Below are 25171 nucleotides of genomic sequence, written 5' to 3'. Positions count from 1 at the left end.
CCTCAGTTTCAGAAGGACATTGAGACACTTGAAGGTGTCCAGAGAAGGGCAACAAAACTGGGGAGGGGTCTGGGGCACAGCCCTGTGAGGAGAGGCTGAGGGAGCTGGGGTTGCTTAGCCTGGAGAAGAGGAGGCTCAGGGGAGACCTTCTTGCTCTCTGCAACTCCCTGCAGGGAGGTTGTAGCCAGGTGGGGGTTGGTCTCTTCTCCCAGGCAGCCAGCACCAGAACAAGAGGACACAGCCTCAAGCTGTGCCAGGGGAAGTTTAGGCTGGAGGTGAGGAGAAAGTTCTTCACCAAGAGAGTTGTTAGCCATTGGGATGTGCTGCCCAGGGAGGTGGTGGAGTCCCCATCCCTGGAGGTGTTCAAGAGGGGATTGGATGTGGCACTTGGTGCCATGGTCTAGTCATGAGGTCTGTGTTGATAGGTTGGACTCAATGATCCTTGAGGTCTCTTCCAACCCTAGTGATCCTGTGATACTGTGAGACTGATACAGTCCTTGCAGTGTGCCACAGAGTGGGCTGCAGCCTTCCTGGGGTCACCAACTCTGCAGGGGCTGTGCTGAGGTGTCCCCAGGAGGGGCTGGGCTGCAGTGGTCAGTGCTTGGCAGAAGGCCTGGCCAGGCAGGGCTCCTGGGGGTGCTCTGGCTCCTGATTGCTGTGGTGGAGGCATGGCTGCTCCCCAGGTGAGTAGCTGCCATCTGTGCTCTGCTGAGCCTCGCAAGCCAGAGGTGCCAGTCTGTGTGCCCCTGAGCCCAGGAGCTCCCACACCTTGCACACAGACTGCTCATGGTCTCAGCAGGGCTGCTGCTCTCCAGGCTCCACTGAGCAGTCTCTGGAGGTGAGATGCTTGTGTGGCTCCCAGGGCTGCCAAGGGCCAGAGGGCTCTGTGTGTCTCCCTGCCAGCAGAAGCTGCATCTTGCTTGTCATGCTTGTCATAGGGTTAGGCCAATGGCACCGTGCTGGCACCTTCATGTCGGTGCTGGATGGCAGAGAGCTGCCAGCTTCCTTCAGGAGCAGGTTAGGGATGTGCTCTGCCCTCTCCCAGGGCTGGGGGCTGCCCCTGTCCACTGCCAGTGGATGTGGAGCCTGGGCTGGAGAGCTGGGGCCTTGCAGCGAGCTGTGCTGGGGGCAGCTACTCTCTGCCCCCTCACAGCAGTGCCACCCTGCCTGCCTGCACTGGGATGGCTTGGCACACAGGGCACTGCCAGCTGAGGAGGGGCTGCTGCTGGCGCAGGCAGGGGCTGTGTTTGCACAGATCCTGCCCTTGGGAGCTGCCTGAGCACCTGGTGGGTTTGTCACCAGGCTGTGACTAACTGGTGAGACCTGTCACTCCCCTCGTGACTGAGGAGGCTTCGTGGGTGCCAGCTCCTGCCCCCACAGCCAGGAGCGCTGGTCCTGGGCCTGCCTGGCGGTGCCGAGGCTTGCAGAGCTGCTTCTCCTCCCACGGCCCTTCCCTCCTGCCTGCCAGGGAGCGCTCAGCAGAGAGGGCAGCCTGGCCGGCCCGGGGCAGCGGCAGCAGCGCCCCCAGGCGCCTGGCACGGCCTGGGCGGGGGAAGGGGTGGGCTGTGCCCGCTGCCAGCGCCGGCCCCGCACGGGAAGGAGCTTCCAGCGCTGGCCGCGGAGGGCTGCGGTGCCGGAGCGCCGGGAGCGGAGCCAGGACCCACCCCAGAGCCCCGGGCGCCCGCGGCCGTGACGGGGCTGGCACCGGGGGGTGGCACCGGGGGGGTGGCACCGGGGGCTGGCACCTGGGTGTTTTCAGCTGCTGCTGCAGTGCATGAAGGGCTGCAGAGCAGGGCTGTGGGCGCCCAGGGGCCGGACTCCGGCAGCCCCTGCGCTGCATGCAGCTGCTGCGGCAGCTCCTGGGCAGGCTGCGGTGGTGCCGGACGCAGCAGGCTGCCCGCGCTGGGGGCTGCCCGCGCTGGGGGCTGGGCTGGGGGCTGCCCGCGCTGGGCCGGGGCTGGGGGCTGCCCGCGCTGGGTGCTGGGCTGGGGGCTGCCCGCGCTGGGGGCTGGGCTGGGGGCTGCCCGCGATGGGGGCTGCCCGCGCTGGGGGCTGGGCTGGGGGCTGCCCGCGCTGGGGGCTGCCCGCGCTGGGCCGGGGCTGGGGGCTGCCCGCGCTGGGTGCTGGGCTGGGGGCTGCCCGCGCTGGGGGCTGCCCGCGCTGGGGTCTGGGCTGGGGGCTGCCCGCGCTGGGGTCTGGGCTGGGGGCTGCCCGCGCTGGGGGCTGCGCTGGGGAATGCCCGCGCTGGGGGCTGGGCTGGGCTGGGGGCTGCCCGCGCTAGGGGCTGGGCTGGGGGCTGCCCGCGCTGGGGGCTGGGCTGGGCTGGGGGCTGCCCGCACTGGGGCCTGGGCTGGGGGCTGCCCGCGCTGGGGGCTGGGCTGGGCTGGGCTCTGGGCTGGGCTGGGGGCTGCCCGCGCTGGGGGCTGGGCTGGGCTGGGCTCTGGGCTGGGGGCTGGGCTGGGGGCTGCCCGCTCTGGGGGCTGCCCGCTCTGGGGGCTGCCCGCGCTGGGGGCTGCCCGCGCTGGGGGCTGGGCTGGTGCAGGACCATCCCGGGGGCACAGGGCTGTGTGCTGTGCCCACCTCGGGCTGCAGGCACAGCAGCAGCCTGCGTGGTGGCTTCAGCCGGTGCTGAGGAGGAGGCTGGGCGGCTGGGCGCTGGACAGAGCACGGGAGCCTCGCAGCCTCTGCCATCGATGCTCTCACATGAGACAAAGCTCTGCGGGGTTGAGTCGAGCCTGAGCCCTAAGTGCAGGGCTTCTGCTTCTCTGCAGGCATCCCACTGCTGCTGGGGACTGCAGGAAGGTCTGGCCCAGCCTGCAGCAGGCAGGGGGTGGATGGTGCTGGAGGGCTCAGAGGGGTGCAGGGGTAGCCCTCCTGGGCCAGGTGGGCTGAGTGCATCTCACAGCTCAGCACACTGGGAGAGGGCAGGGAGCCCTTTGAGCCCAAGGCAGAAGCTGCTTTGCCTCCCACCTCCTGAGTAAGAAATGGGAAGTTGAGTCAGAGTGGGACTGGAGAGAAAAGAGTTTTGAGTTAAGGAAGCAGAGCTCTGAGGCCCAGCCTGAGCTTGGCTTTGCTCTCTAATGCAGTGGGAAGAGCTCTCTCTTCGCCTTCATGGCTCTCTGGAGAGGTTGGAGACCATTTTCCACCCTGACCTTCTCTTTGGCTGTAGTTAGAAGCATGGGACAAGACTTCATGCTGCAGCTGCTGCTGAGGGCTCCACCATCCTGTGCTGTATGCACTGGAAGTCACAGGGAGTTCCTCTGGGGATCAAACCCACTGCAAACATTGCACAGAGCTGCATCCTGCAGGGCCCACCAGATAACTGCCAGGTGAGAGGCAGTGCCAAGGCACAGCGCAGAGGAGGAATCTCATCCTGCTTGGCTGTGGTACCAGAGTTCAGGTTGGGTAGCACCCACCCAGAGCTGGGAGTTGTTGTCTTTACTTCCCAGTCCCCTCCAAGCCACCCTGGAAACAGCAAACCTGTGTGGTTAGCTGGGGCCTTGAGGGGCCCCGCAGGAGAGGCTGTGTGCTGTGAAAGGTTTCCCTCTAAGGCTGCTGGAGCCCTGGGCCAGGCTGCCCAGGGAGGTTGTGGAGTCTCCTCTGGAGACTTTCAAGAACTGCCTGGATGTGTTCCTGTGCAGCCTGCCCTGGCAGGGGGTTGCACTGGATGATCTCTGCAGGTGCTTTCCAGCCCCTACCATTCTGTGGTGCTGTGCTGGTGCTGTGCTCAAGGGCTCCCAAACCACCTGAGGAGCTTCTCCACCAGATGCTTTTCAAGCTGGGTGCTGTCCTGATCAGAGCTCTGTCAGTCAGTGACTGCTTAAAGAATAGGACACCAGCTCTGTGGAGATGTCTCTGCTCTCATGGTGTGGAGCAGGGCAGAGGCTGCCTGGTGACCTCTGCAGCCATCTGAGACACTGGAATGGAAATGGGGTCTGAAGAGCCAGGCAGTGTGTGTGTGGGAGCCAGCCCTGTGGGTACCTGCATGGGGCTGTGCCCATCCTGGAGGAGATGGCTCAGAGCTGGCAGAGAGCTTGGCAGCTACCTGCAGGTTGTGCCAGAGGGGTGCTCAGCAGTTAAGGCGGAAAGGAGCAGCAGAAAGCCTCCCACTGCTGTGGTACCTCTGTGGCACTCTGCTGTCCTGCTGTCACCCTGGAGCTGATGGGCTGAGGAGAGCTGCTCTCACACTGTGAGAGAGAAGCTGCTTGGGAGGGCAGCAGGATGGAACCTGTCAGGGCTTTTCCCATGCCTTACTTGCAGTCCTGAGTCCAGTGGGATCCCTGCAGCCAGGGCAGTGGCTGGTACTCTGCCATGGCTGCATGGGGGCAGTGTGCTGCATGCTGCAGAGGAGCAGCTGGGCTGCTGTGGGGTGCTGCAGGGCTGCTGTGGATGAGCTGCAGGGCTGCTGTGGGTGAGCTGCAGGGCTGCTGTGGGGTGCTGCAGGGCTGCTGTGGGGTGCTGCAGGGCTGCTGTGGGTGAGCTGCAGGGCTGCTGTGGATGAGCTGCAGGGCTGCTGTGGGTGAGCTGCAGGGCTGCTGTGGGGTGCTGCAGGGCTGCTGTGGATGAGCTGCAGGGCTGCTGTGGGTGAGCTGCAGGGCTGCTGTGGGGTGCTGCAGGGCTGCTGTGGATGAGCTGCAGGGCTGCTCTGGGGTGCTGCAGGGCTGCTGTGGGTGAGCTGCAGGGCTGCTGTGGGTGAGCTACAGGGCTGCTGTGGGGTGCTGCAGGGCTGCTGTGGGTGAGCTGCAGGGCTGCTGTGGGGTGCTGCAGGGCTGCTGTGGGGTGCTGCAGGGCTGCTGTGGGTGAGCTGCAGGGCTGCTGTGGGGTGCTGCAGGGCTGCTGTGGGGTGCTGCAGGGCTGCTGTGGGTGAGCTGCAGGGCTGCTGTGGGGTGCTGCAGGGCTGCTGTGGGTGAGCTGCAGGGCTGCTGTGGGGTGCTGCAGGGCTGCTGTGGGGTGCTGCAGGGCTGCTGTGGGGTGCTGCAGGAGCACAGGTGACCCTGGCACTGCTTCCTGAGGCTGTCCTGCTGACAGGAAGCCAGAAGAAACAGAGCCTCATGGCAGGAGGGGGAGCAGGAGGAGCTGGTTCCTGGCAGGCAGCAGTGGGCTCTGACAGCAGATCTGTGCTCTCTGGAGGGCAGCAGCTCGCCTGGGTCGTGCTGCAGCCCTCTCCCAGGGCAGCCGGCACGGCTGTAGGTGCCGCAGGGTTTCTGGGCCTGGCAGTACCTTGCCTGCTTTCCCTCTGCTCCTGCTGCCTCTGCAGGCCCTGGCCGTGAGCTGCCTGGTGTTTGAGGAAGCTGTCCTGGCAGGACCTGCTCCAGAGGCTTTGGGTGCTGCCTGCTGCCAGTGCTCCCTGCTGGACGCAGCAGGCTGCGGTAGGGCATCCCATGGCCAAGTGCTGGTGCTGCTGGGTCTGGGGGGTGTGCTGGGGGGGAGGTCTGTGCTCCCACCGGGGGGGACTTGCCTGGAGGCTGGAGGGGCTGTTGGCAGCCAGCAGGTGATGCAGGATTGCTGCATTTTCTGAAGCTTGGCAGCCTGTGGTTGGTTGTGTGAAGCATTCCACTCTCTGCTGAGGCCTGTGCAGGATGGGAGTCACCAACATGGCCTCTACAGCTGGCCTGAGCAGTGTAACGAGGCAGGCACTGCCAAGCAGGTCATGGTTTGAGGCCTCCCTCCCGATACCTTTGTCTGATGCCTTGAGGCCTGAGGCTCCCTGCAGACAGTGGACCTGACAGTGGCAAGCAGGACCTGCCTGGGCTCCACAGTCTTGGCTGAGCTGTGGATGCAGACAGCAGACTGCCTAACAGGGAGCTTTGGCCCACTTGGCTGGTGGGAATCCTGGGCCAGTTCTGGCATCCTCTGCTCCTCATGGTTTGCTGGGAATCGCTGCTGCATGCACCCAGAGGCACTCAGGTCCCTGTGCCTAGCCACCACGGCTCAGCTCCCTCAGGCAGGGCTGTCAGGGACAGAGCTGCTTCCAGGGCTCAGCCCAGCTCCACCTGGGGAAGCCCTGGCCAGCAGAACTGCAAGATCCTGGCTGGCTGCTGCTCCCCAGGTGGTCTGCCTGCAAGTGGGCAGCGCTTTCAAGGCTCGGGGCTACAAGCTGTGGCTGGCAAGGAGCAGTTCACCCTCCTGCTGTGCAGGGATGCTGCAGATTTGCTTTCTGCCTGGTGTCTCTGCCTGGCTGCTACTCAGCACAGAGGCAAGAGGAGATGCAGGCTCTGGGGAGTCTGGGAGCTTTGTAGTTAGTCCAGTCAATTGTTCCAGCCGAGCCCTAGCTTGCAGGATCTGAGCAGGGCGAAGGCAGGGGCTGACCTTGGTGCTCAGTCTGTGGGCTCAGAGGCAGTGCTGACTTTCTCCTAGCCCAGAAGAGGTTCTCTTTAGTGGCCTGGGGCACGTTGGTGGCTTGTCCCTGAGCTGTGATGGCTGCTCTCCCCTGTCCCAGGTGGCTGGAGCAGAGTGCTGGAGGTGGCTGTGTGCAGGCAGAGGTGCCAGTGCAGCCTGTCCAGCTGATGCCAGGCATGCCAGCAGCATGGGTCTGCCACAGGGTCTTCTCCCTGGGGCAGCCTCTTTCATCCAGCACTTCCCTCCAGCCCAAAGCAGGAATCTGAGTGTACAGAGTCCCTGCACCTAGAGCAGCTCCCAGGGGCTCTGTCCTCAGCCCTAGGGTGTCAGCATTTAGACTCTCCCCTGCAGCTCTGAAGAGCCAGGTGGTGCTGCAGGTCTGTCTGTGGGGCCAGAGCATTGCTGCTCAAGGCACTGGCACCTCTGCACCAGGGCTTGGGGTGGAACTGCTGCCTCCCAGGCCACTCAGCAGCTGCTCCCCAGCCTCTGGGCCGGCAGGACAGGCCTGGCAGGGGTCTGGCCATGCCAGTGTCTCATGGCACAGCTGTCTAGAAGCAGCTTTCAGCCCTGCTGTGCTGCTGGGCTTGGGCTGCTGCTGCTCTGCCAGCTGGTGGTGAGCCAGGCTGGGGGTGGCTGCAGCCTCCTCTGCTCACAGCCCCGTGTGCAGCAAGAGAAGGAGCTGACGAGGTGGCTGTGCTGTCCCACTGTGGTGGCAGAGTTCAGGCCGCTCATGTTGCCAGGGCCATGGGCACAGACCTGTCTGGGCTGGCTCTCTGCAGTGCCACGAGGGACCAGTGCTGACCATGTCCCTGGCCACTCTCCAGTAGCCCCTGATGGCAGCCAGACAGGAGAGGGTGCAGTGGGCTGCTGAGTGTGCTGGCAGGGCTGGGCACTGCCTGTGCTGGGGCACTGGGGATGGCAAAGCAGCTGAAACAGAGCCCAGCTTGGTACTTTCCCCATCCTTGCTGCACACAGCCACATGTCCCTTCCTCTCTCTCTGGCACCTCCTGCAAGGGCTATCTCTGGTCCCTGCCAGCCCTGCTGGCTCAGGCTGCTCTCAAGGCTGCTCACCTGTTTATGGCAGGCACTGCTGCTGCTGGTGCTGCACAGCTGGGCCTCTCTGTGCTGCTTCCTGCTGGGGCTGGTGCTGCAGAGCACTCTGGGAGGCAGCCAGATGCCTTCTGCCGTTCGGTGCTGAAGCTGTCAGGAAGCGCAGGCAGAGCCGGAGCAGGAGGAGCAGCTCCGCTGGGCTGGGCTGGGCTGGGGGCAGGCCCTGCGCTGGTAGCGCGCGGGCAAGGTGCTGCTCCCACGCCACCTGGCACCCGGGGCTCTGCCTCCAGGAGTGCAGGCTGCAAGGCAGCCCTGAGTCCCTCCTCTAGCCCTGCAGGCACAGTCCCTGCCTCTGGGCAGCGAGCAGCTGGGGGCCTGGGGGCCTGCATTGTATGCAGTGTGCCAAGGCAGGAGCCTGCCTGGGGGCATGGCACAGGGACACTACCACACTGCCACACTGCCACCACCACACTGCCACTGCCACCACCACCCCACCACCACCACCCCACCGCCACACTGCCACCACCGCACCGCCACTGCCACCATCACACCACCACTGCCACACTGCCACCGCCACACCGCCACACCGCCACTGCCACACCAGCACACCGCCACACTCACACCGCCACACTCACACTGCCACACCGCCACCTCCACTGCCACCACCTCCACTGCCACCACCACACCGCCACTGCCCAACCACCACACTACCACCCCACCACTGCCACACCACCACCCTGCCACCGTCACCCCGCCACTGCCACCACCACACCGCCACTGCCACACCACCACCGCCACCCTGCCACACTGCCACTGCTCCACCGCCACCACACCAGCACTGCCCCACCGCCACTCCGCCACCCTGCCACCGCCACCACCACACCGTCACCACCACACCGCCACACCACCGCCGACACACTGCACCAGTAACCTGTCAGCCTCCCTTGGGCAGTGTCCTTGTGTGGTGGCCATTAGCACAGTCCCACTGGGTCCAGGGCCCCTGCTGGTGCTGAGCTGGGTGCTGGGAGCTGTGCTGGGCTGCAGGTCACTCTGGAGCGCGCTGCTGGGCTGCAGGTCACTCTGGAGCACGCTGCTGGGCTGCAGGTCACTCTGGAGCGCGCTGCTGGGCTGCAGGTCACTCTGGAGCGCGCTGCCGGGCTGCAGGTCACTCTGGAGCGCGCTGCTGGGCTGCAGGTTCCTCTGGAGCGCGCCGCTGGGCTGCAGGTCACTCTGGAGCGCGCCGCTGGGCTGCAGGTCACTCTGGAGCGCGCTGCCGGGCTGCAGGTTCCTCTGGAGCGCGCCGCTGGGCTGCAGGTCACTCTGGAGCGCACTGCTGGGCTGCAGGTCACTCTGGAGCGCACTGCTGGGCTGCAGGTCACTCTGGAGCGCGCTGCCGGGCTGCAGGTTCCTCTGGAGCGCGCTGCCGGGCTGCAGGTTCCTCTGGAGCGCGCTGCCGGGCTGCAGGTCACTCTGGAGCGCGCTGCTGGGCTGCAGGTTCCTCTGGAGCGCGCCGCTGGGCTGCAGGTCACTCTGGAGCGCGCCGCTGGGCTGCAGGTCACTCTGGAGCGCGCTGCCGGGCTGCAGGTTCCTCTGGAGCGCGCCGCTGGGCTGCAGGTCACTCTGGAGCGCACTGCTGGGCTGCAGGTCACTCTGGAGCGCGCCGCTGGGCTGCAGGTCACTCTGGAGCGCACTGCCGGGCTGCAGGTCACTCTGGAGCGCGCCGCTGGGCTGCAGGTCACTCTGGAGCGTGCCGCTGGGCTGCAGGTCACTCTGGAGCGCGCCGCTGGGCTGCAGGTCACTCTGGAGCGTGCCGCTGGGCTGCAGGTCACTCTGGAGCGCACTGCTGGGCTGCAGGTCACTCTGGAGCGCGCCGCTGGGCTGCAGGTCACCCTGGAGCGCACTGCTGGGCTGCAGGTCACTCTGGAGCGCGCTGCCGGGCTGCAGGTCACTCTGGAGCGCGCTGCTGGGCTGCAGGTCACTCTGGAGCGTGCCGCTGGGCTGCAGGTCACTCTGGAGCGCGCCTCTGGGCTGCAGGTCACTCTGGAGCGTGCCGCTGGGCTGCAGGTCACTCTGGAGCGCGCTGCTGGGCTGCAGGTCACTCTGGAGCGCGCTGCTGGGCTGCAGGGCCCTCTGGAGCGCGCTGCTGGGCTGCAGGGCCCTCTGGAGCGTGCTGCTGGGCTGCAGGTCACTCTGGAGCGCGCTGCCGGGCTGCAGGTCACTCTGGAGCGCGCTGCCGGGCTGCAGGTCACTCTGGAGCGCGCCGCTGGGCTGCAGGTCACTCTGGAGCGCGCTGCCGGGCTGCAGGTCACTCTGGAGCGTGCCGCTGGGCTGCAGGGCCCTCTGGAGCGCGCTGCTGGGCTGCAGGGCCCTCTGGAGCGCGCTGCCGGGCTGCAGGGCCCTCTGGAGCGCGCTGCCAGGCTGCAGGTTCCTCTGGAGCGCACTGCCGGGCTGCAGGGCCCTCTGGAGCGCGCTGCCGGGCTGCAGGTTCCTCTGGAGCGCGCTGCCGGGCTGCAGGTTCCTCTGGAGCGCGCTGCCGGGCTGCAGGTTCCTCTGGAGCGCGCTGCTGGGCTGCAGGGCCCTCTGGAGCGCGCTGCAGGGCCCTCTGGAGCGCGCTGCTGGGCTGCAGGTCACTCTGGAGCGCGCTGCTGGGCTGCAGGTCACTCTGGAGCGCGCTGCTGTTCCTGCTGCCCTCAGCTTCAGCGCTGCCTTTCTCCTCTCTCCGCAGGCGCCAGGCGCGAAGGCGCTGAGCTGCTCCCCGATGTCGGATGCCTGGGAGTGCAAGGCACAGGACTCCTTTGCCAGCAGCGAGGAGCAGGACGAGGTACCCCAGCAGGGGGCGCTGGCAGACGAAGACATGGGTGGGCAGTGCCAGTGCCCAGAGGAGGAGCCCGAGGGGGCTCCCCAGGAGCGGCTGAGCAGCCCGAACGGCATGCAGGACAGTGGGGGAGGGGGCACGGGGGTGAAGAAGAAACGGAAGAAAAAGGACCTGGGGGAGCAGGAAGGGGGAGAAAAAGCAGCTGCAGAGGTGAAACCAAAGAGGAGAAGAGAGCCTAAAGAACCAAAAGAGCCTAAAAAGGCCAAGGAGCCCAAGAAGCCGAAGGAGCCCAAGCAAAGGGAGGTTCCCAAGAAGCCTCGGAAACCTCGGGAGCCCAAAGCCCCCAAGGAGCCTAAGGAAAAGAGGAGTGGCTCTGAAACTGCCCCTAGAGCAAGACCCAAGAAGAGCAGGTGAGTGCTGGTGTGGCCACATCTCTCTGCCTGCTGTGCCCAGGGCTGGGCCACTGTTGCAGGAGTGCAGGCTGCTGGTGCCGGCGCCTGGGTGTGCCGGCTGGGAGGCCAGGATCAGCTCTGGCCTTGCAGAGGCAGTGCAGGCAGGGGCCCCTCAGGTCATGAGGTCTTGTGAGACCCCAGCTCCAGAAGAGGACTAAAGAATCTTGGTCTCTCTTTGGCCTCTGTGCCGAATGTCCTGGAGGGCAGAGGGGGCTCAGGGAGGTGTCTCAGCAGCACAGTGTGGTGCCGTCTGGCCCAGGGCCTCTCATCCCTGTTCTAGGGCCCAGGAGGGTACATGGAGAGGACCCTGGCCCAGGTCTGTGCAAGGGTCCCCACGTGCCCCAGGGCCTGCAGCCTGCCTCGGCTCAGGGGGGCTGCTGGAGCATTTGTCATCTCCTGTGCCTCCCTCGGGCAGCAGAACCTGCCCCTCGCTGCTGTGGAGCTGTGCTGGCAGCCAAGGCTGGCAGCTGAGACTGCCCTCCTGTGCTGAGCCTGCCCCTCGCTGCTGTGGAGCTGTGCTGGCAGCCAAGGCTGGCAGCTGAGACTGCCCTCCTGTGCTGAGCCTGCCCCTTGCCGCTGTGGAGCTGTGCTGGCAGCCAAGGCTGGCAGCTGAGACTGCCCTCCTGTGCTGAGCCTGCCCCTCGCCGCTGTGGAGCTGTGCTGGCAGCCAAGGCTGGCAGCTGAGACTGCCCTCCTGTGCTGAACCTGCCCCTCGCTGCTGTGGAGCTGTGCTGGCAGCCAAGGCTGGCAGCTGAGACTGCCCTCCTGTGCTGTAAAGAATCCATCGGGGGAGTTTAGTTCTGTGGGCCAAGGGGTCAGTGCAGGAGCTAGCTGGGAACCTTGCAGCAAACCTCCTTTTCTGTTAGAAAGCAGCAGGCTGGGAGAGCTTCTTGAAGGCTCTTTGCTGGAAACGGTCACCAGAGCCTGGGACCTGCCCAGCTCCCTCCCACCACGGCTGTCTGCAGCACAAGAAGCAACCTCCAGGTCTTCCACAGCCCTGCTCCTTGAGAGCTCCTGGACAGCTGGATCCTGGAGAGGCCAGGGCCACGAAGCTGGCACCAGGGTGGCTATGAGTGCCATTGTGTGGAGCATGGGAGTGCCAAAGTTCTCGGCTTTCTGATGTCCCAGGGAAGTCTAAGCCTGCAGTGCTCATCTGCACCTTCCAGAGGACCTAGGTCTGCCCCTGCTGCTAGGGCAGCCCAGCCAATAGGTCCTCCTTGCAGCCTCCCCTCTCCACAGCTGCTCTTTGAGCCCTTTCTCAGATGGTCACCTTGGCCTCTGGGTCAGCCAGCAGCAAACCCACCCACAGCGAAGCAGCTGCTGATGGAGGCACCCACGGGTGGCAGGCTGGCAGCTCTGCAGGGAGCAGAGACAGGGGAGTGGGCTGGGGGCCCCAGGCAGCACAGGGAGGGGGAGGTGAGCAGCAGGCAGGGTAAGGCCTCCGTGCAGCTGAAACGGTTGCAGGGAGCCCGCTAAGTGGCAGCTAATGGTGCTGTAATTTCCTCTCAATTATTTCTAATCACAGCCAACTGCTGGGTCATGAATGGAGCTGCTGCTGGTTGTGACTCACAGATCAATACTCCGGAGCTGCTCTGGTGGGAGCAGCGCTGGCAGCACCTTCCCAGGGCCTGGGACTGATGCCAGGGCAGGGCCAGCACGGGCTTGGCCTCAGCAGCACATCTCTCACTGCTTGGAGTTTGCTGGCCCCGGGCGAGCAGCAGCCTCCCTCCTGAAGTGTGGTTTGAAATGAGAGCTTGCTCTGCTGCTGGGCAAGCCGGGCAGGGGCAGGGGCAGGGGCAGGGGCTGGATGGCAGGGCTGTGGGTGGAGGAGGGGAGGTTGCTCAGGGACAGGCACCAGCTCCTTGGCAGCTTGCCCTGGCAGAGGGTGAGGATGGGCTGGCACGTTTGCAGTGCTTGTTTCTTTCCCTGGTGTTTCCTGGGCACCTGCCTTGTGCAGGCAGGTTGTGCTGGGTGCCATGGGGGACAGGCTGGCCCTGACCCAAGAGCATGCTGCAGGCTTGGGCTGTGTGTTAGCACAGCTCACACTCACAGGGGTCTCTGGGAGCAAATCCTACTGTGACCAGAGCGTGGAGGATGGTTGCCTAGTGGGACACAGCCTCCCATGGGCCCCTGGAGGTGGTGGTGGCTGCCAGGGTGGGACAATGGGACCTGTCTGCTCCCTGTTTTTGTGGTACTAACAGGGCTGAGCTCCCTCTGACTGAAGGCAAAGGCCAGCATTGGCCTTGGTGCCAGGGAAGGTAAACCATGAGCTGGAGCAGCCTCTGCCTCAGCACTGGGGTAAAGGTTTAGTGTGGCCTCAGGATAGTGAGCTCTGCACCTGACTCAATGGTGCAGGATGTGTTTGTGAGTGCTCTGCTCAGCAGGCTCCTTGCTGCCCTGGCCTGCTGGGGCTGGTGGTGGGAGATGCTTCTTGCACCTGTGCTGGACACAGGTCCTTGTCTCCATCTCCTAGCTGGTGCAGAGGCTGCTGCCTTCTGGTGCAGGACCTGCTTTCACTCTGGAGACTTGCTGGCCTGAGGAAGGGTCACCCTGCCTGCAGGGGAGAGGCTGGCCTGGTTCCTTCCAGCTCATCACCACGCTTGAGCAAGTGTCCAGAGTGCCCTGACCTCACCCTTCCCCATGCCAAAGCAGAAGTGAGGGCTGGCCCTGAGCTGAACCCCATCTCCTTCAGCTCCTGTGGGGCTGCTCCCCTGGCTGTTGGAGCCCCCTGCCCCTGTCCACCCCGCACCAGGCCAGAGCAGGTGGACCCTTTCCCTGAGCATCACCACCTGGGGGTCCCCAGTGCTGAGAGAGGCCGCAGGAGCCTTGAGCAGCCTGCTCCAGCAGGAGCAGAGCGCTGTGTGGGTGCCTGCTGGCTGTCCCCCAGCATCCCTAGGACAAGATCTAACTGTCTGTCCATCCTGGCAGCAAGGACACCCCTGTGGAGAAGAAGAAGAAAGGGAAGAGGAAAAATGAGGTCCCAGTGGACAGTCTGGATTTGGATCAGGATCTCCTGAGCCCATCTGCACAGAGCCCAGAGGAGTCTGCAGAGTCAGCCGACAGCCAGGTGCCGGCCACGGCCCTCAGCTGGCCGCCAGGGGCAGGTCCTGGCCACCTCTGGCAGGAGCACAGCTGAGCACTGCTGGGCAGGGGCAGGGCCGTGGGCAGGGGCAGGGCCGTGGGCAGGGGCAGAGCTCGGCACCGCTGGGCAGGGGCAGGGCTGAGGGCAGCAGCAGTGCCGTGGGCAGGAGCAGAGCACCGCTGGGCAGCAGCAGGGCCGAGGGCAGCAGCAGGGCACCACTGGGCAGCAGCAGGGCCGAGGGCAGCAGCAGGGCCGAGGGCAGCAGCAGGGCTGTGGGCAGCAGCAGGGCCAAGGGCAGCAGCAGGGCCGAGGGCAGCAGCAGGGCTGTGGGCAGCAGCAGGGCACCGCTGGGCAGCAGCAGGGCCGAGGGCAGCAGCAGGGCTGTGGGCAGCAGCAGGGCACCGTTGGGCAGCAGCAGGGCCGAGGGCAGCAGCAGGGCCGAAGGCAGCAGCAGGGCCGAAGGCAGCAGCAGGGCCGTGGGCAGCAGCAGGGCCGTGGGCAGCAGCAGGGCCGAAGGCAGCAGCAGGGCCGTGGGCAGCAGCAGGGCCGTGGGCAGCAGCAGGGCCGTGGGCAGCAGCAGGGCTGTGGGCAGCAGCAGGGTCGAAGGCAGCAGCAGGGTCGAAGGCAGCAGCAGGGCCGAGGGCAGCAGCAGGGCTGAGGGCAGCAGCAGGGCCGTGGGCAGCAGCAGGGTCGAAGGCAGCAGCAGGGTCGAAGGCAGCAGCAGGGCCGAGAGCAGCAGCAGGGCTGAGGGCAGCAGCGGGGCTGAGGGCAGCAGCAGGGCCGAGGGCAGCAGCAGGGCTGAGGGCAGCAGCGGGGCCGTGCCCTGCCCCCGTGCCCTGCCCCCCGCGCCCTGAGGCCCTCCCTGTCCCGCAGAAGCGGCGCTCGGGCCGGCAGGTGAAGCGGAGGAAGTACAACGAGGACCTGGACTTCAAGGTGGTGGACGACGATGGGGAGACCATCGCGGTGCTGGGGGCCGGCCGCACCTCCGCGCTCTCCTCGTCCATGCTGGCCTGGCAGGCAGAGGTAGGGCTGGCTGGGCGCGGGGCTCAGGGGGCCTGGGGGGTCCCAGCACAGGGCTGAGCGGCTGCCTGCGAGGCTGCAGCCTGGCTGGGCAGGACAGGGTGGGCAGGAGGCGTGCGGGTCCGGCTGGTGCCCTCCTGCCGGGAGACTGAGGCCTCCGGAGCGTGCCCCTGAAGGCATGACCCCCACGCTGCCCTGCCCACCTTTGGCCCCTGTCTCTAGCTCCAGTCCCTGAGGCTAGGCTGGTTTTGGCTCTGCCAGCCAAGGTCATCATTCTCTGCCCACGTTGCTGCTCTCCCTCAGTGCCACAGAGATGCCCAGCATGACAGCAGCCAGCCAAGCTGACCTGTGGGCAGCATGGCAGGGACCAGCTGCTGTCACTGCCTCACTGCGCTGCCTCCTCTGCCCTCTCCTTCAGTGCTGGCTCCTGCTTGCTGCTGGCAGCTCCTTGCTGCCGCTCTGTGTGGTGGATCCTGCAGCTCATTCCTCCTTACTGGTCACTAGCAAGCTGCCAGATACTAACTGCTCTCACACTCTTCCCCTGTCCCTCTCCAGCCCCCTCTTCACAGGGCTCTGTGTGGGCAAGGCAGTAGATGAGAGGTGGCCTGATGCTCCCTGCCATGCCCAGGCAGAGGCTGGCACACACCTGACTGCAGCTGAGGGGCCCAGAAAGCTGCTGTTACCCTGCTCACTGTGTGACAGTGCTGGGTTCAGCATTCTGCCCCACACTGCCATGGGTGTGCCAAGAGTAAGGGCTGGGGCATGCAGGGGCTGCTGCAGCCCTGGGCACCACCTTGGCTTTCCCAGAGCCTTTTGGGTGAGTGCTATGCCATGCCCCAGCTGCCTGCCCCCACCCCCACCCCAGCCTTTCCTGTGCCTTGCTTGGAGAGGTCTTTCTGGTCTGCCAAAGGACATCTTAGGGCTGCTTTGCCTTGGAACAGACTCTGCCCCTGTCTGAAGAGGATGAACAAAATCCTTCTCCTTTCTGCTCTGCACTTTGCTCTTCTTCCTGCTGCCAAACCACCTCCCAGCCAGAGCAGGATTGATATTTCTGATGCTCAGGCAAGCTCCACATTGTTGATTCTGTCCTCTTCCCTCAGCCCTTCCATGCCTCTCCTGCTGCAGCACAGGCAGGAGCCTCACTCTCTTGTCCTGGAGCATGTGGTGGGGCTGGGCTTGCCACAGCACATGGCTGGGACAGCCCAGACCTCCCCACTTGCTCTGTGCCTGCTTCTCAGAGCTGGAAGCAGGACAGTTAGGGCCACCTCCAGCCAAGTTCATGTTCTCAGCTTGAGGGAGTGGGCTGGGAGCCTGTGGGTGGCCATCAGAAGATCTCTGCAGCCTCATGACTTCCTCCTGGCAGAGTTGGAGCCTGTGGAGGGAATGAGGAGGTTCTCTGAGTGTCAGGAAGAGCTGCACAGAGAGCAGTGGGGCTGAGTGCTGCCTGTGTCCTGTGCCCATGAGCAGGGCCCAGCAGCCCTGTCTGCTGTGCTGGGACACTGGGGACATCCAGCACTGTGAGGCTGTTTTAATGGCAGGGCAGGGCAGAGGTGGAGCCTGGAGCATGGCTGGGAGCAGCTGGGCACCTCTTGGCATATTTCCTTCCTTCAGTCTTGAGGTAGAAGTGCCCAAGCTCCCTCTTTTCTGGGACACTTGCCACCCTCTCTGCCTTGGTCTAGCTGGAAGGACACTACCCAGCTGACCAGGACACTGCTGTGGGCAAACACAGCTGGGCTGGCAGCACCTGCACCCTCACACCCAGCAAGGGTTCTCCAAGTGCAGCTCTCCCAGCTCCCACTGTGCCAGCTCTGCCTGCCCAGCTGGTGGGCAGGGAGAGGAGCAAGCAGCTGTTCTGTAGTGGGAGAGTGCCAGGGTCCAAGCCCTGGACGTGGCACTGTGCTCTCCTGTCCCCAGGAGCCTCCTGAGGATGATGCCAACATCATTGAGAAGATCCTTGCCTCCAGGATGGTGCAGAAGGAGGTGAGTGGGGCTGGAGGTCCCTGGGCAGAGGAGAAGTGGGGCCTGGCTGCCTTGTGCAGCAGGGACGTGAGGTGGAGCAGCAGTCGGTGCTGCTGTGCCGTTCCTCACATTGCTCTTTGCAGGGTGCTGCTGGTGTGTGCTCAGACTGGCACCTTTCTGGGTTGGGGATCAATGTGGTGCCCTGAGCACCAGAAAGCCTCTGGAGAGGACTCAGCCCTGGGCTGGTGCCCAGGAAGTGTTTGGGGTCCCTTTGCTCAAGGGTGGTCTCACACCATGCTCCCCAGGGTCACTGAGGCTCCTGGCCAGGCCATGTGCTGAGTGCCCACGGGGCCCAGCTGCCCGGAGCCTGTGCCCAGGCAGGGTCTGCCTGGCTGTGCCCAGAGCACAGAGCACAGATGTCCCCAGCTCCTCAGGCTCTAACTGTTGCTTCCTCTCCTTCCCTTGGCTTAGGCTCATCCCGGAGGCCTGGCGTTTGAGATGGAGGAGTTCTATGTCAAGTACAGGAACTTGTAGGTACCCTCTCGTGGTGCCCTGTGCCATGCAGCAGCAAGGGCTGCAGCCCCACAGCCCTACCTCCCTGTCCTGGGAAGCAGCAAAGCCACTGCAGCTGCAGCGATCGCTCTTGGCCTGGCCCTGGGCCGCAGCTCCCTCCGTAGGCTGGGTGGTCCTGGGGAGGTCTCTGTGCTGTGGCTGGATGGGGGCCAAAGTTCTCTTGGGCCACAGTTTGTTGCTTTTTCCCCCTCTGCAGCTCCTACCTCCACTGTAAGTGGGCAACTCTGGAGGAGCTGGAGAAGGACCCCAGGATCTCCCAGAAGATAAAGCGCTTCCGGAACAAGCAGGCCCAGATGAAGCACATCTTCACTGAGGTGAGAGCTGGGCATGGCAGGCAGCTGTGCCCAGCCCTGGCACATTTGGGCTGGGCACTGAGCAGTTTCTGAGCAGGCCAAAAGCTGAGCTCTGCCTTTGGCACCTTCCTGCCCTGGTGAGCCAGTCCCTGCCCAACCTCTAGCAGTGCCTGGGATTGCCCTGCCCCAGCTGCAGGACCTTGCCCTTGGTCTTGTTGAACCTCCTGAGGTTGTCCTGGGCTCAGCTCTGCAGCCTGCCCAGGTCCCTCTGGATGGATCCTTCCCTCCAGCTGTCAGCTGCAGCACACAGCTTGGTGCTGAGGGAGCCTCAGTGCCTCTGTCCATGGCACCAACAGAGATGTTGACCAAGCCTGGTGCCAGCACTGAGCCCTGGGGGACTCCACTTGTCACTGGCCTCCACTAGGCCATGGACCATTGAGAGCCACTCTGGGTGCAGCTCTCAAGCCAGTTCTGTACCCACTGAATGCTCCTTCCATGGAGCCCATCCTGCACCAGCTGGAGACCAGGATGAAGCAAGAGCTTTGCCCTCTGCAGGGCTCCTGAATGCTCCCTGCCCAGGAACAGATGTCAAACACCTTTGTCAAAGGTGCTCAGGGTGCTGCACAAAGCAGGCAGCATCCTGGGAAGAGATGCCCTGTGTGCTCTGCCAGCCACCTGTGTGAGCCTGGAGTCAGCTTGAGCTTACCTCTCTTGTTGCTGTCGCAGCCTGATGAGGATTTGTTCAACCCAGACTATGTGGAGGTGGATCGGATCCTGGAGGTGGCCCACACGAAGGACCCCGACACCGGGGAGGTGAGAGCTGTGCAGGGAGGGGGCTTGGCAGGAGGCACAGGGCAGTGCCCAGCATCTCTGGGCACCCTCAGGCCTCCCCAGTCCTGCACAGGCTGGGCTCTGGCACTGGGGACCCCTTGGCAGAGGGCTAAATGGTGGGGTGCTGATTGTCACTGGGACTGGCTCATGGTGGCAGCCTGTACCACACATTGGGACTGAGCAGCTGTGAGCCCCAGCGCTGCCCCTGAGCCCCAGTGCTGCCCCTGAGCCCCAATGCTGCCCCTGAGCCCCAGTGCTGCCCCTGAGCCCCAGTGCTGCCCCTGAGCCCCAGCACTGCCCCTGAGCCCCAGTGCTGCCCCTGAGCCCCAATGCTGCCCCTGAGCCCCAGTGCTGCCCCTGAGCCCCAGTGCTGCCCCTGAGCCCCAGCAGTTCCCCTGAGCCCCAGCAGTTCCCCTGAGCCCCAGCGCTGCCCCTGAGCCCCAGCAGTTCCCCTGAGCCCCAGCAGTTCCCCTGAGCCCCAGCGCTGCCCCTGAGCCCCAGCAGTTCCCCTGAGCCCCAGCAGTTCCCCTGAGCCCCAGTGCTGCCCCTGAGCCCCAGCAGTTCCCCTGAGCCCCAGCAGTTCCCCTGAGCCCCAGTGCTGCCCCTGAGCCCCAATGCTGCCCCTGAGCCCCAGTGCTGCCCCTGAGCCCCAGCAGTTCCTCTGAGCCCCAACGCTGCCCCTGAGCCCCAGCAGTTCCCCTGAGCCCCAGTGCTGCCCCTGAGCCCCAGCAGTTCCCCTGAGCCCCAGCAGTTCCCCTGAGCCCCAGCAGTTCCCCTGAGCCCCAGTGCTGCCCCTGAGCCCCAGCAGTTCCCCTGAGCCCCAGCAGTTCCCCTGAGCCCCAGTGCTGCCCCTGAGCCCCAATGCTGCCCCTGAGCCCCAGTGCTGCCCCTGAGCCCCAGCAGTTCCCCTGAGCCCCAGTGCTGCCCCTGAGCCCCAGCAGTTCCCCTGAGCCCCAGCAGTTCCCCAGAGCCCCAGCAGTTCCCCTGAGCCCCAGTGCTGCCCCTGAGCCCCAGCAGTTCCTCTGAGCCCCAGCAGTTCCCCTGAGCCCCAGCACTGCCCCTGAGCCCCAGCAGTTCCCCTGAGCCCCAGCAGTTCCCCTGAGCCCCAGTGCTGCCCCTGAGCCCCAGCAGTTCCCCTGAGCCCCAGTGCTGCCCCTGAGCCCCAGCAGTTCCTCTGAGCCCCAACGCTGCCCCTGAGCCCCAGCGCTGCCCCTGAGCCCCAGCAGTTCCCCTGAGCCCCAGTGCTGCCCCTGAGCCCCAGCAGTTCCCCTGAGCCCCAGTGCTGCCCCTGAGCCCCAGCAGTTCCCCTGAGCCCCAGCAGTTCCCCTGAGCCCCAATGCTGCCCCTGAGCCCCAATGCTGCCCCTGAGCCCCAGCAGTTCCTCTGAGCCCTAGCACTGCCCCTGAGCCTCAGCGCTGCCCCTGAGCCCCAGCAGTTCCTCTGAGCCCCAGCAGTTCCCCTGAGCCCCAGCAGTTCCCCTGAGCCCCAGCACTGCCCCTGAGCCCCAGCAGTTCCCCTGAGCCCCAATGCTGCCCCTGAGCCCCAGCAGTTCCTCTGAGCCCTAGCACTGCCCCTGAGCCCCAGTGCTGCCCCTGAGCCCCAGCAGTTCCCCTGAGCCCCAGTGCTGCCCCTGAGCCCCAGCAGTTCCTCTGAGCCCTAGCACTGCCCCTGAGCCTCAGCGCTGCCCCTGAGCCCCAGCAGTTCCCCTGAGCCCCAGTGCTGCCCCTGAGCCCCAGTGCTGCCCCTGAGCCCCAGTGCTGCCCCTGAGCCCCAGCAGTTCCCCTGAGCCCCAGTGCTGCCCCTGAGCCCCAGTGCTGCCCCTGAGCCCCAGCAGTTCCCCTGAGCCCCAGCAGTTCCCCTGAGCCCCAGTGCTGCCCCTGAGCCCCAATGCTGCCCCTGAGCCCCAGCAATTCCCCTGAGCCCCAGCGCTGCCCCTGAGCCCCAGCAATTCCCCTGAGCCCCAGCAGTTCCTCTGAGCCCCAGCAGTTCCCCTGAGCCCCAGCAGTTCCCCTGAGCCCCAGTGCTGCCCCTGAGCCCCAACGCTGCCCCTGAGCCCCAGCAATTCCCCTGAGCCCCAGCGCTGCCCCTGAGCCCCAGCAATTCCCCTGAGCCCCAGCAGTTCCCCTGTGCCCCAGCAGTTCCCCTGAGCCCCAGTGCTGCCCCTGAGCCCCAGCAGTTCCCCTGAGCCCCAGCAGTTCCCCTGAGCCCCAGCAGTTCCCCTGAGCCCCAGTGCTGCCCCTGAGCCCCAGCAGTTCCTCTGAGCCCCAGCACTGCCCCTGAGCCTCAGCGCTGCCCCTGAGCCCCAGCAGTTCCCCTGAGCCCCAGCAGTTCCCCTGAGCCCCAGTGCTGCCCCTGAGCCCCAGCAGTTCCCCTGAGCCCCAGCGCTGCCCCTGAGCCCCAGCAGTTCCCCTGAGCCCCAGTGCTGCCCCTGAGCCCCAGCAGTTCCCCTGAGCCCCAGCAGTTCCCCTGAGCCCCAGTGCTGCCCCTGAGCCCCAGCAGTTCCTCTGAGCCCCAGCACTGCCCCTGAGCCTCAGTGCTGCCCCTGAGCCCCAGCACTGCCCCTGAGCCCCAGCAGTTCCCCTGAGCCCCAGCGCTGCCCCTCAGCCCCAGCAATTCCCCTGAGCCCCAGCGCTGCCCCTGAGCCCCAGCAGTTCCCCTGAGCCCCAGCGCTGCCCCTGAGCCCCAGCAGTTCCCCTGAGCCCCAGCAGTTCCCCTGAGCCCCAACGCTGCCCCTGAGCCCCAGCAGTTCCCCTGAGCCCCAGCAGTTCCCCTGAGCCCCAGTGCTGCCCCTGAGCCCCAGCAGTTCCCCTGAGCCCCAGTGCTGCCCCTGAGCCCCAGTGCTGCCCCTGAGCCCCAGCAGTTCCCCTGAGCCCCAGCAGTTCCCCTGAGCCCCAGCAGTTCCCCTGAGCCCCAGTGCTGCCCCTGAGCCCCAGTGCTGCCCCTGAGCCCCAGCAGTTCCCCTGAGCCCCAGTGCTGCCCCTGAGCCCCAGCAATTCCCCTGAGCCCCAGCGCTGCCCCTGAGCCTCAGCAATTCCCCTGAGCCCCAGCGCTGCCCCTGAGCCCCAGTGCTGCCCCTGAGCCCCAGCAGTTCCCCTGAGCCCCAGCAGTTCCCCTGAGCCCCAGCAGTTCCCCTGAGCCCCAGTGCTGCCCCTGAGCCCCAGCAGTTCCCCTGAGCCCCAGCAGTTCCCCTGAGCCCCAGCAGTTCCCCTGAGCCCCAGTGCTGCCCCTGAGCCCCAGCAGTTCCCCTGAGCCCCAGTGCTGCCCCTGAGCCCCAGCAGTTCCCCTAAGCCTGTTCCTCTGCACTGCAGGAGGTGACTCACTACCTGGTGAAGTGGTGCTCGCTGCCCTATGAGGAGAGCACCTGGGAGTTGGAGGAGGATGTGGACCCAGGGAAGATCAAAGAGTTTGAAGCCCTCCAGGTCCCCCCAGAGATCAAGCACACGGTAACGTACCCAGAGGTAACGTACCCAGCGGGCAGCTCACTGCCCTGGGCACCAGGGCTGGCTGCGTCCTGCCGAGGTCCAGCAGTGCTGACCTTGTCCCTGCTGCTGCAGTGCCAGCCTCGTATCCTCCCCTCCAGGGGGTGTAGTTAGCCGGATCTGAGGGTGGGGCCTGGGGTCCAAGCCCGGTCAGTCACCCTGTCCTGGTGCCCAGCCCTAGCAGCAGGGTCTGGCCTCGCTGAGCCTTGGCCTCCCCCTCCATGGACCCTGCTGCTGCTCTCTCCAGGAGCGCCCTGGGTCCGAGTGCTGGCAGAAGCTGGAGAAGTCTCGGGAGTACAAGAACAGCAACCAGCTGCGGGAGTACCAGCTGGAGGGCATGAACTGGCTGCTCTTTAACTGGTACAACAGGTGAGGAGGGGCTGGGGCATGCTGCTGGCACTGGGGCCCAGGTGTGTGCACTCCCAGGAGCAGCACAGCTGGGGGAGCAGAGCTGGCAAAGAGGGGCTTGACACAGCAGCTGCAGAGAGCTAGCAGTGCTGGAGCTGCCAGGCAGCTGCCAGGGAAGCTGTGTTGGGTTTAGTTCTGAATCTGAACCTCTAGGAATGTCTCTGCCTGGTAATTGCTGGTGAGGCTTAGAGACAGCTAGGCTTAGCCCTGGGTCTGAGACACACCTGATTTGTGGTACTGGGCAGGCTGCTGGTGAGCCTCTGCTGTGGCAGGGGTGCGGGAATGTGAATGCTCTCAGCTGCAGCAGGCCAGCAGATGTGTGCACCCAAGGGATGGCATGTTTGAGGCCAGCATCTTGCAAGCAGGTCTGGCTTACCCAGACTGGTTCAGGCCACTGTAGCAGTGTGCCCCCACCCTCCATACTCAGAGCCAGAGGCATGGGTGGGTGCAGGGGATGTGCCTGATGCCCTGGCAAGGAGCTGGCGGGGGGCGGTTCCACCTTCACATGGCCCTGTCCATCCCTGCAGGAAGAACTGCATCCTGGCAGACGAGATGGGGCTGGGGAAGACAATCCAGTCAATCACCTTCCTCTCAGAAATCTTTCTGATGGGCATCCATGGCCCCTTCCTGATCATTGCCCCTCTCTCCACCATCACCAACTGGGAGCGGGAGTTCCGCACCTGGACGGAGATGAACGCCATCGTGTACCACGGCAGCCAGATCAGCCGCCAGATGATCCAGCAGTACGAGATGGTCTACAGGGACACCCAGGTGAGTGCTGCCACAGCCCACACCTCTGCACCCTGGTGGTGCAGCAGCAGGTTGCCCAGGGGGGTGGTTGAGGCCCCATCCCTGGAGCTATTCAAGGTGAGGCTGGACAGGGCTCTGGGCAACCTGCTCCAGAGGAGGATGTCCCTGCAGGGGGTTGTTGGACTGGGTGAGCTTTGGAGGTCCCTTCCAGCCCAGACCATTCTGTGGTTCTATAATGTATCCCTCAGCCAGGGCTTCCTGTACTTGGGAAGAAGTGAGCTGCATGTGGAGCTTGTGGTTCATCTGGAGAGGCAAAGGTCATCTTTCAAGACCCCTTTCCTGGCATGGGCTCGGGGTGCATCATGTATAACTGAAGAACAGGCCTAGCTCATACAGAAAGGGGAAAATGCAGCAGAGCCCCAGCCACAGTTCTTGTCCAGGCCTATGTGTTCTGCCCTGAGGCAGTGTCTGGTTTGGAGGCAAGGCTTGCAGGAGCCTGCCCAAGAGAAACCAGCACGAGGAAATCCCAGGCAGGAGCCAGAGGCTATCGCTGGCACCTTGACAGGATGGCTTCACAGTGCGGTGCCACCCTGCAGGAGCCAAGCACTGCCTGTGGTTTATGTCTCCCTAGGGTAACCCTCTCCCTGGGATCTTCAAGTTCCAGGTGGTTATCACCACCTTTGAGATGATCCTTGCTGACTGTCCGGAGCTGAAGAAGATCCAGTGGCGCTGCGTGGTCATCGACGAGGCACACCGCCTGAAGAACAGGAACTGCAAACTGCTGGAGGGGCTGAAGCTCATGGCCCTGGTGAGCATGGCCCAGGTGCCTGGGAGGGCAGGGTGGGCCAGAGATGGCCATGCCTAGCAGTCAGATGCCACTGCCAGCTGCCCAGGGCTGAGAGCTCTCTGTCAGAGGGAAAATTGTCCAGGACCCATCAGATTGCATAAGCAGTGCCAGTGGTGGAGCCCTCCAATGGATGGGGCACTGGTGGCCTGCAGCCATCACAGACTCTTTGTTGCTGAGGTGGGATATTAACACACAGCAGAGCAGGCCCCCCACAAGCCTTCCCATCTGTGTGTGCTCCCTGCCAGAGCTCGACCTGGCCTGCCAGTGGCAGGCTGCAGCAGCACTCCCAGGTGGTTGCTGACCTGCCCTCATCCCTGGGCTGTGGTGAGTCTGTGCCCTGCAGCAAGCAGGGTGCAGTGTTCACACTCCTGATCTGCTCTGCCTACATGGGACAGCCTGTGCCAGGCATGGGGGTGCAGGACTGTGTGTTGGAAAAGGGATCCAGGAGCTGCTCTGAGAGATGATCTTGTGTGCCCAGCTCCTTTCCAGCCCTGGGAATGGCAGCTGCTGTTTTCTGGACAGGAGGCTTCAGGCACATTGGATCTCCCAGCCCTGCCCAGCATCCAGCATGTTCACCTTCCAGGCCTCTGGAAATTGGGAGCCTTATGCTGGCAGTTCCCAAAGCCTCTGCTGTTTGCCTGTGAACTTGTCTTGTGCAGGTGCCTGCTGGGCTGTGGGCAGCTGGAGCAAAGCAGGGTTGTGGCTGGCACCACTTTGTCACCATCACCTTCCCCTGTACAAATCCTGTGGGAGCCTCTCACCTTACAGCTGCCCTCCCTTTCTAGCTGGTGACTCTCAGGATGCTCTCTGCATTAGGCTGGGCAGGAGGGTCTGCCTGAGCAATGAGCCTGGGGGCTGGCCCTCCTGGGACAGAGCAGGTGGTGCACCCCGGGAGGCAGCACATGGTGGTGCCCAAAGCTGGAGCCTGTGGAGCACATGGCAGAGAATGTGTCCTGGAGGAGCCATCCGCTCCTCACCCCCCCCATCTGCTGGGGCTTAGCTGGACCCTCATCTCCTTTCACTGTGCATCTGCCTACCTGGTACAAATCTCCTCCTTGTTCCCTGTGCACACCTGACAGAGGTGCCTCTGCTGACCGTGCAGCACCCTGCTCACACTGGCCCCAGATGCCCCTCAGTATCACATGGCACTGGGCCATGTTCTGTCTTGCTCTACTTGAGCCCTGAAGAGGGACATCCCGCCCCTAGGTGCCTGGAGGATTGGGCTCTGCCAGTGTCTCAGTCCAGTGCCAGCAGAGCCCTGCCTGAGGAGCTT

At 64.8% G+C, this 25171-nt stretch overlaps 1 protein-coding gene across 7 annotated transcripts in view; it reads left to right on the top strand.

The window, feature by feature from the left end:
- CHD6 (chromodomain helicase DNA binding protein 6) overlaps window positions 1–25171 on the top strand; it is a 99888-nt gene that overhangs the window by 40680 nt on the left and 34037 nt on the right. For 5 of the 7 annotated variants that reach the window (XM_068167300.1, XM_068167298.1, XM_068167302.1 and 2 more), the window contains 11 exons: window positions 10115–10614; window positions 13585–13723; window positions 14612–14761; window positions 16673–16738; window positions 17189–17247; window positions 17487–17604; window positions 18310–18396; window positions 21723–21872; window positions 22141–22262; window positions 22829–23072; window positions 23683–23859. In XM_068167300.1, coding sequence (XP_068023401.1) covers window positions 10148–10614; window positions 13585–13723; window positions 14612–14761; window positions 16673–16738; window positions 17189–17247; window positions 17487–17604; window positions 18310–18396; window positions 21723–21872; window positions 22141–22262; window positions 22829–23072; window positions 23683–23859 — 1779 coding nt within the window. In that variant the 5' untranslated portion in view covers window positions 10115–10147. The remainder of the gene's footprint in view (window positions 1–10114; window positions 10615–13584; window positions 13724–14611; window positions 14762–16672; window positions 16739–17188; window positions 17248–17486; window positions 17605–18309; window positions 18397–21722; window positions 21873–22140; window positions 22263–22828; window positions 23073–23682; window positions 23860–25171) is intronic. The other 2 variants (XM_068167303.1, XM_068167299.1) reach the window with 1 other exon arrangement.

The sequence above is a fragment of the Melanerpes formicivorus genome, unplaced genomic scaffold, assembly GCF_026170545.1.
Source record: "Melanerpes formicivorus ecotype bairdi unplaced genomic scaffold, bMelFor1.0.p_v2 SCAF_115, whole genome shotgun sequence".
NCBI classification, from domain to species: domain Eukaryota; kingdom Metazoa; phylum Chordata; class Aves; order Piciformes; family Picidae; genus Melanerpes; species Melanerpes formicivorus.
Note: the sequence above shows the minus strand (reverse complement) of the source record. Positions and strands in the feature narration are given on the sequence as shown.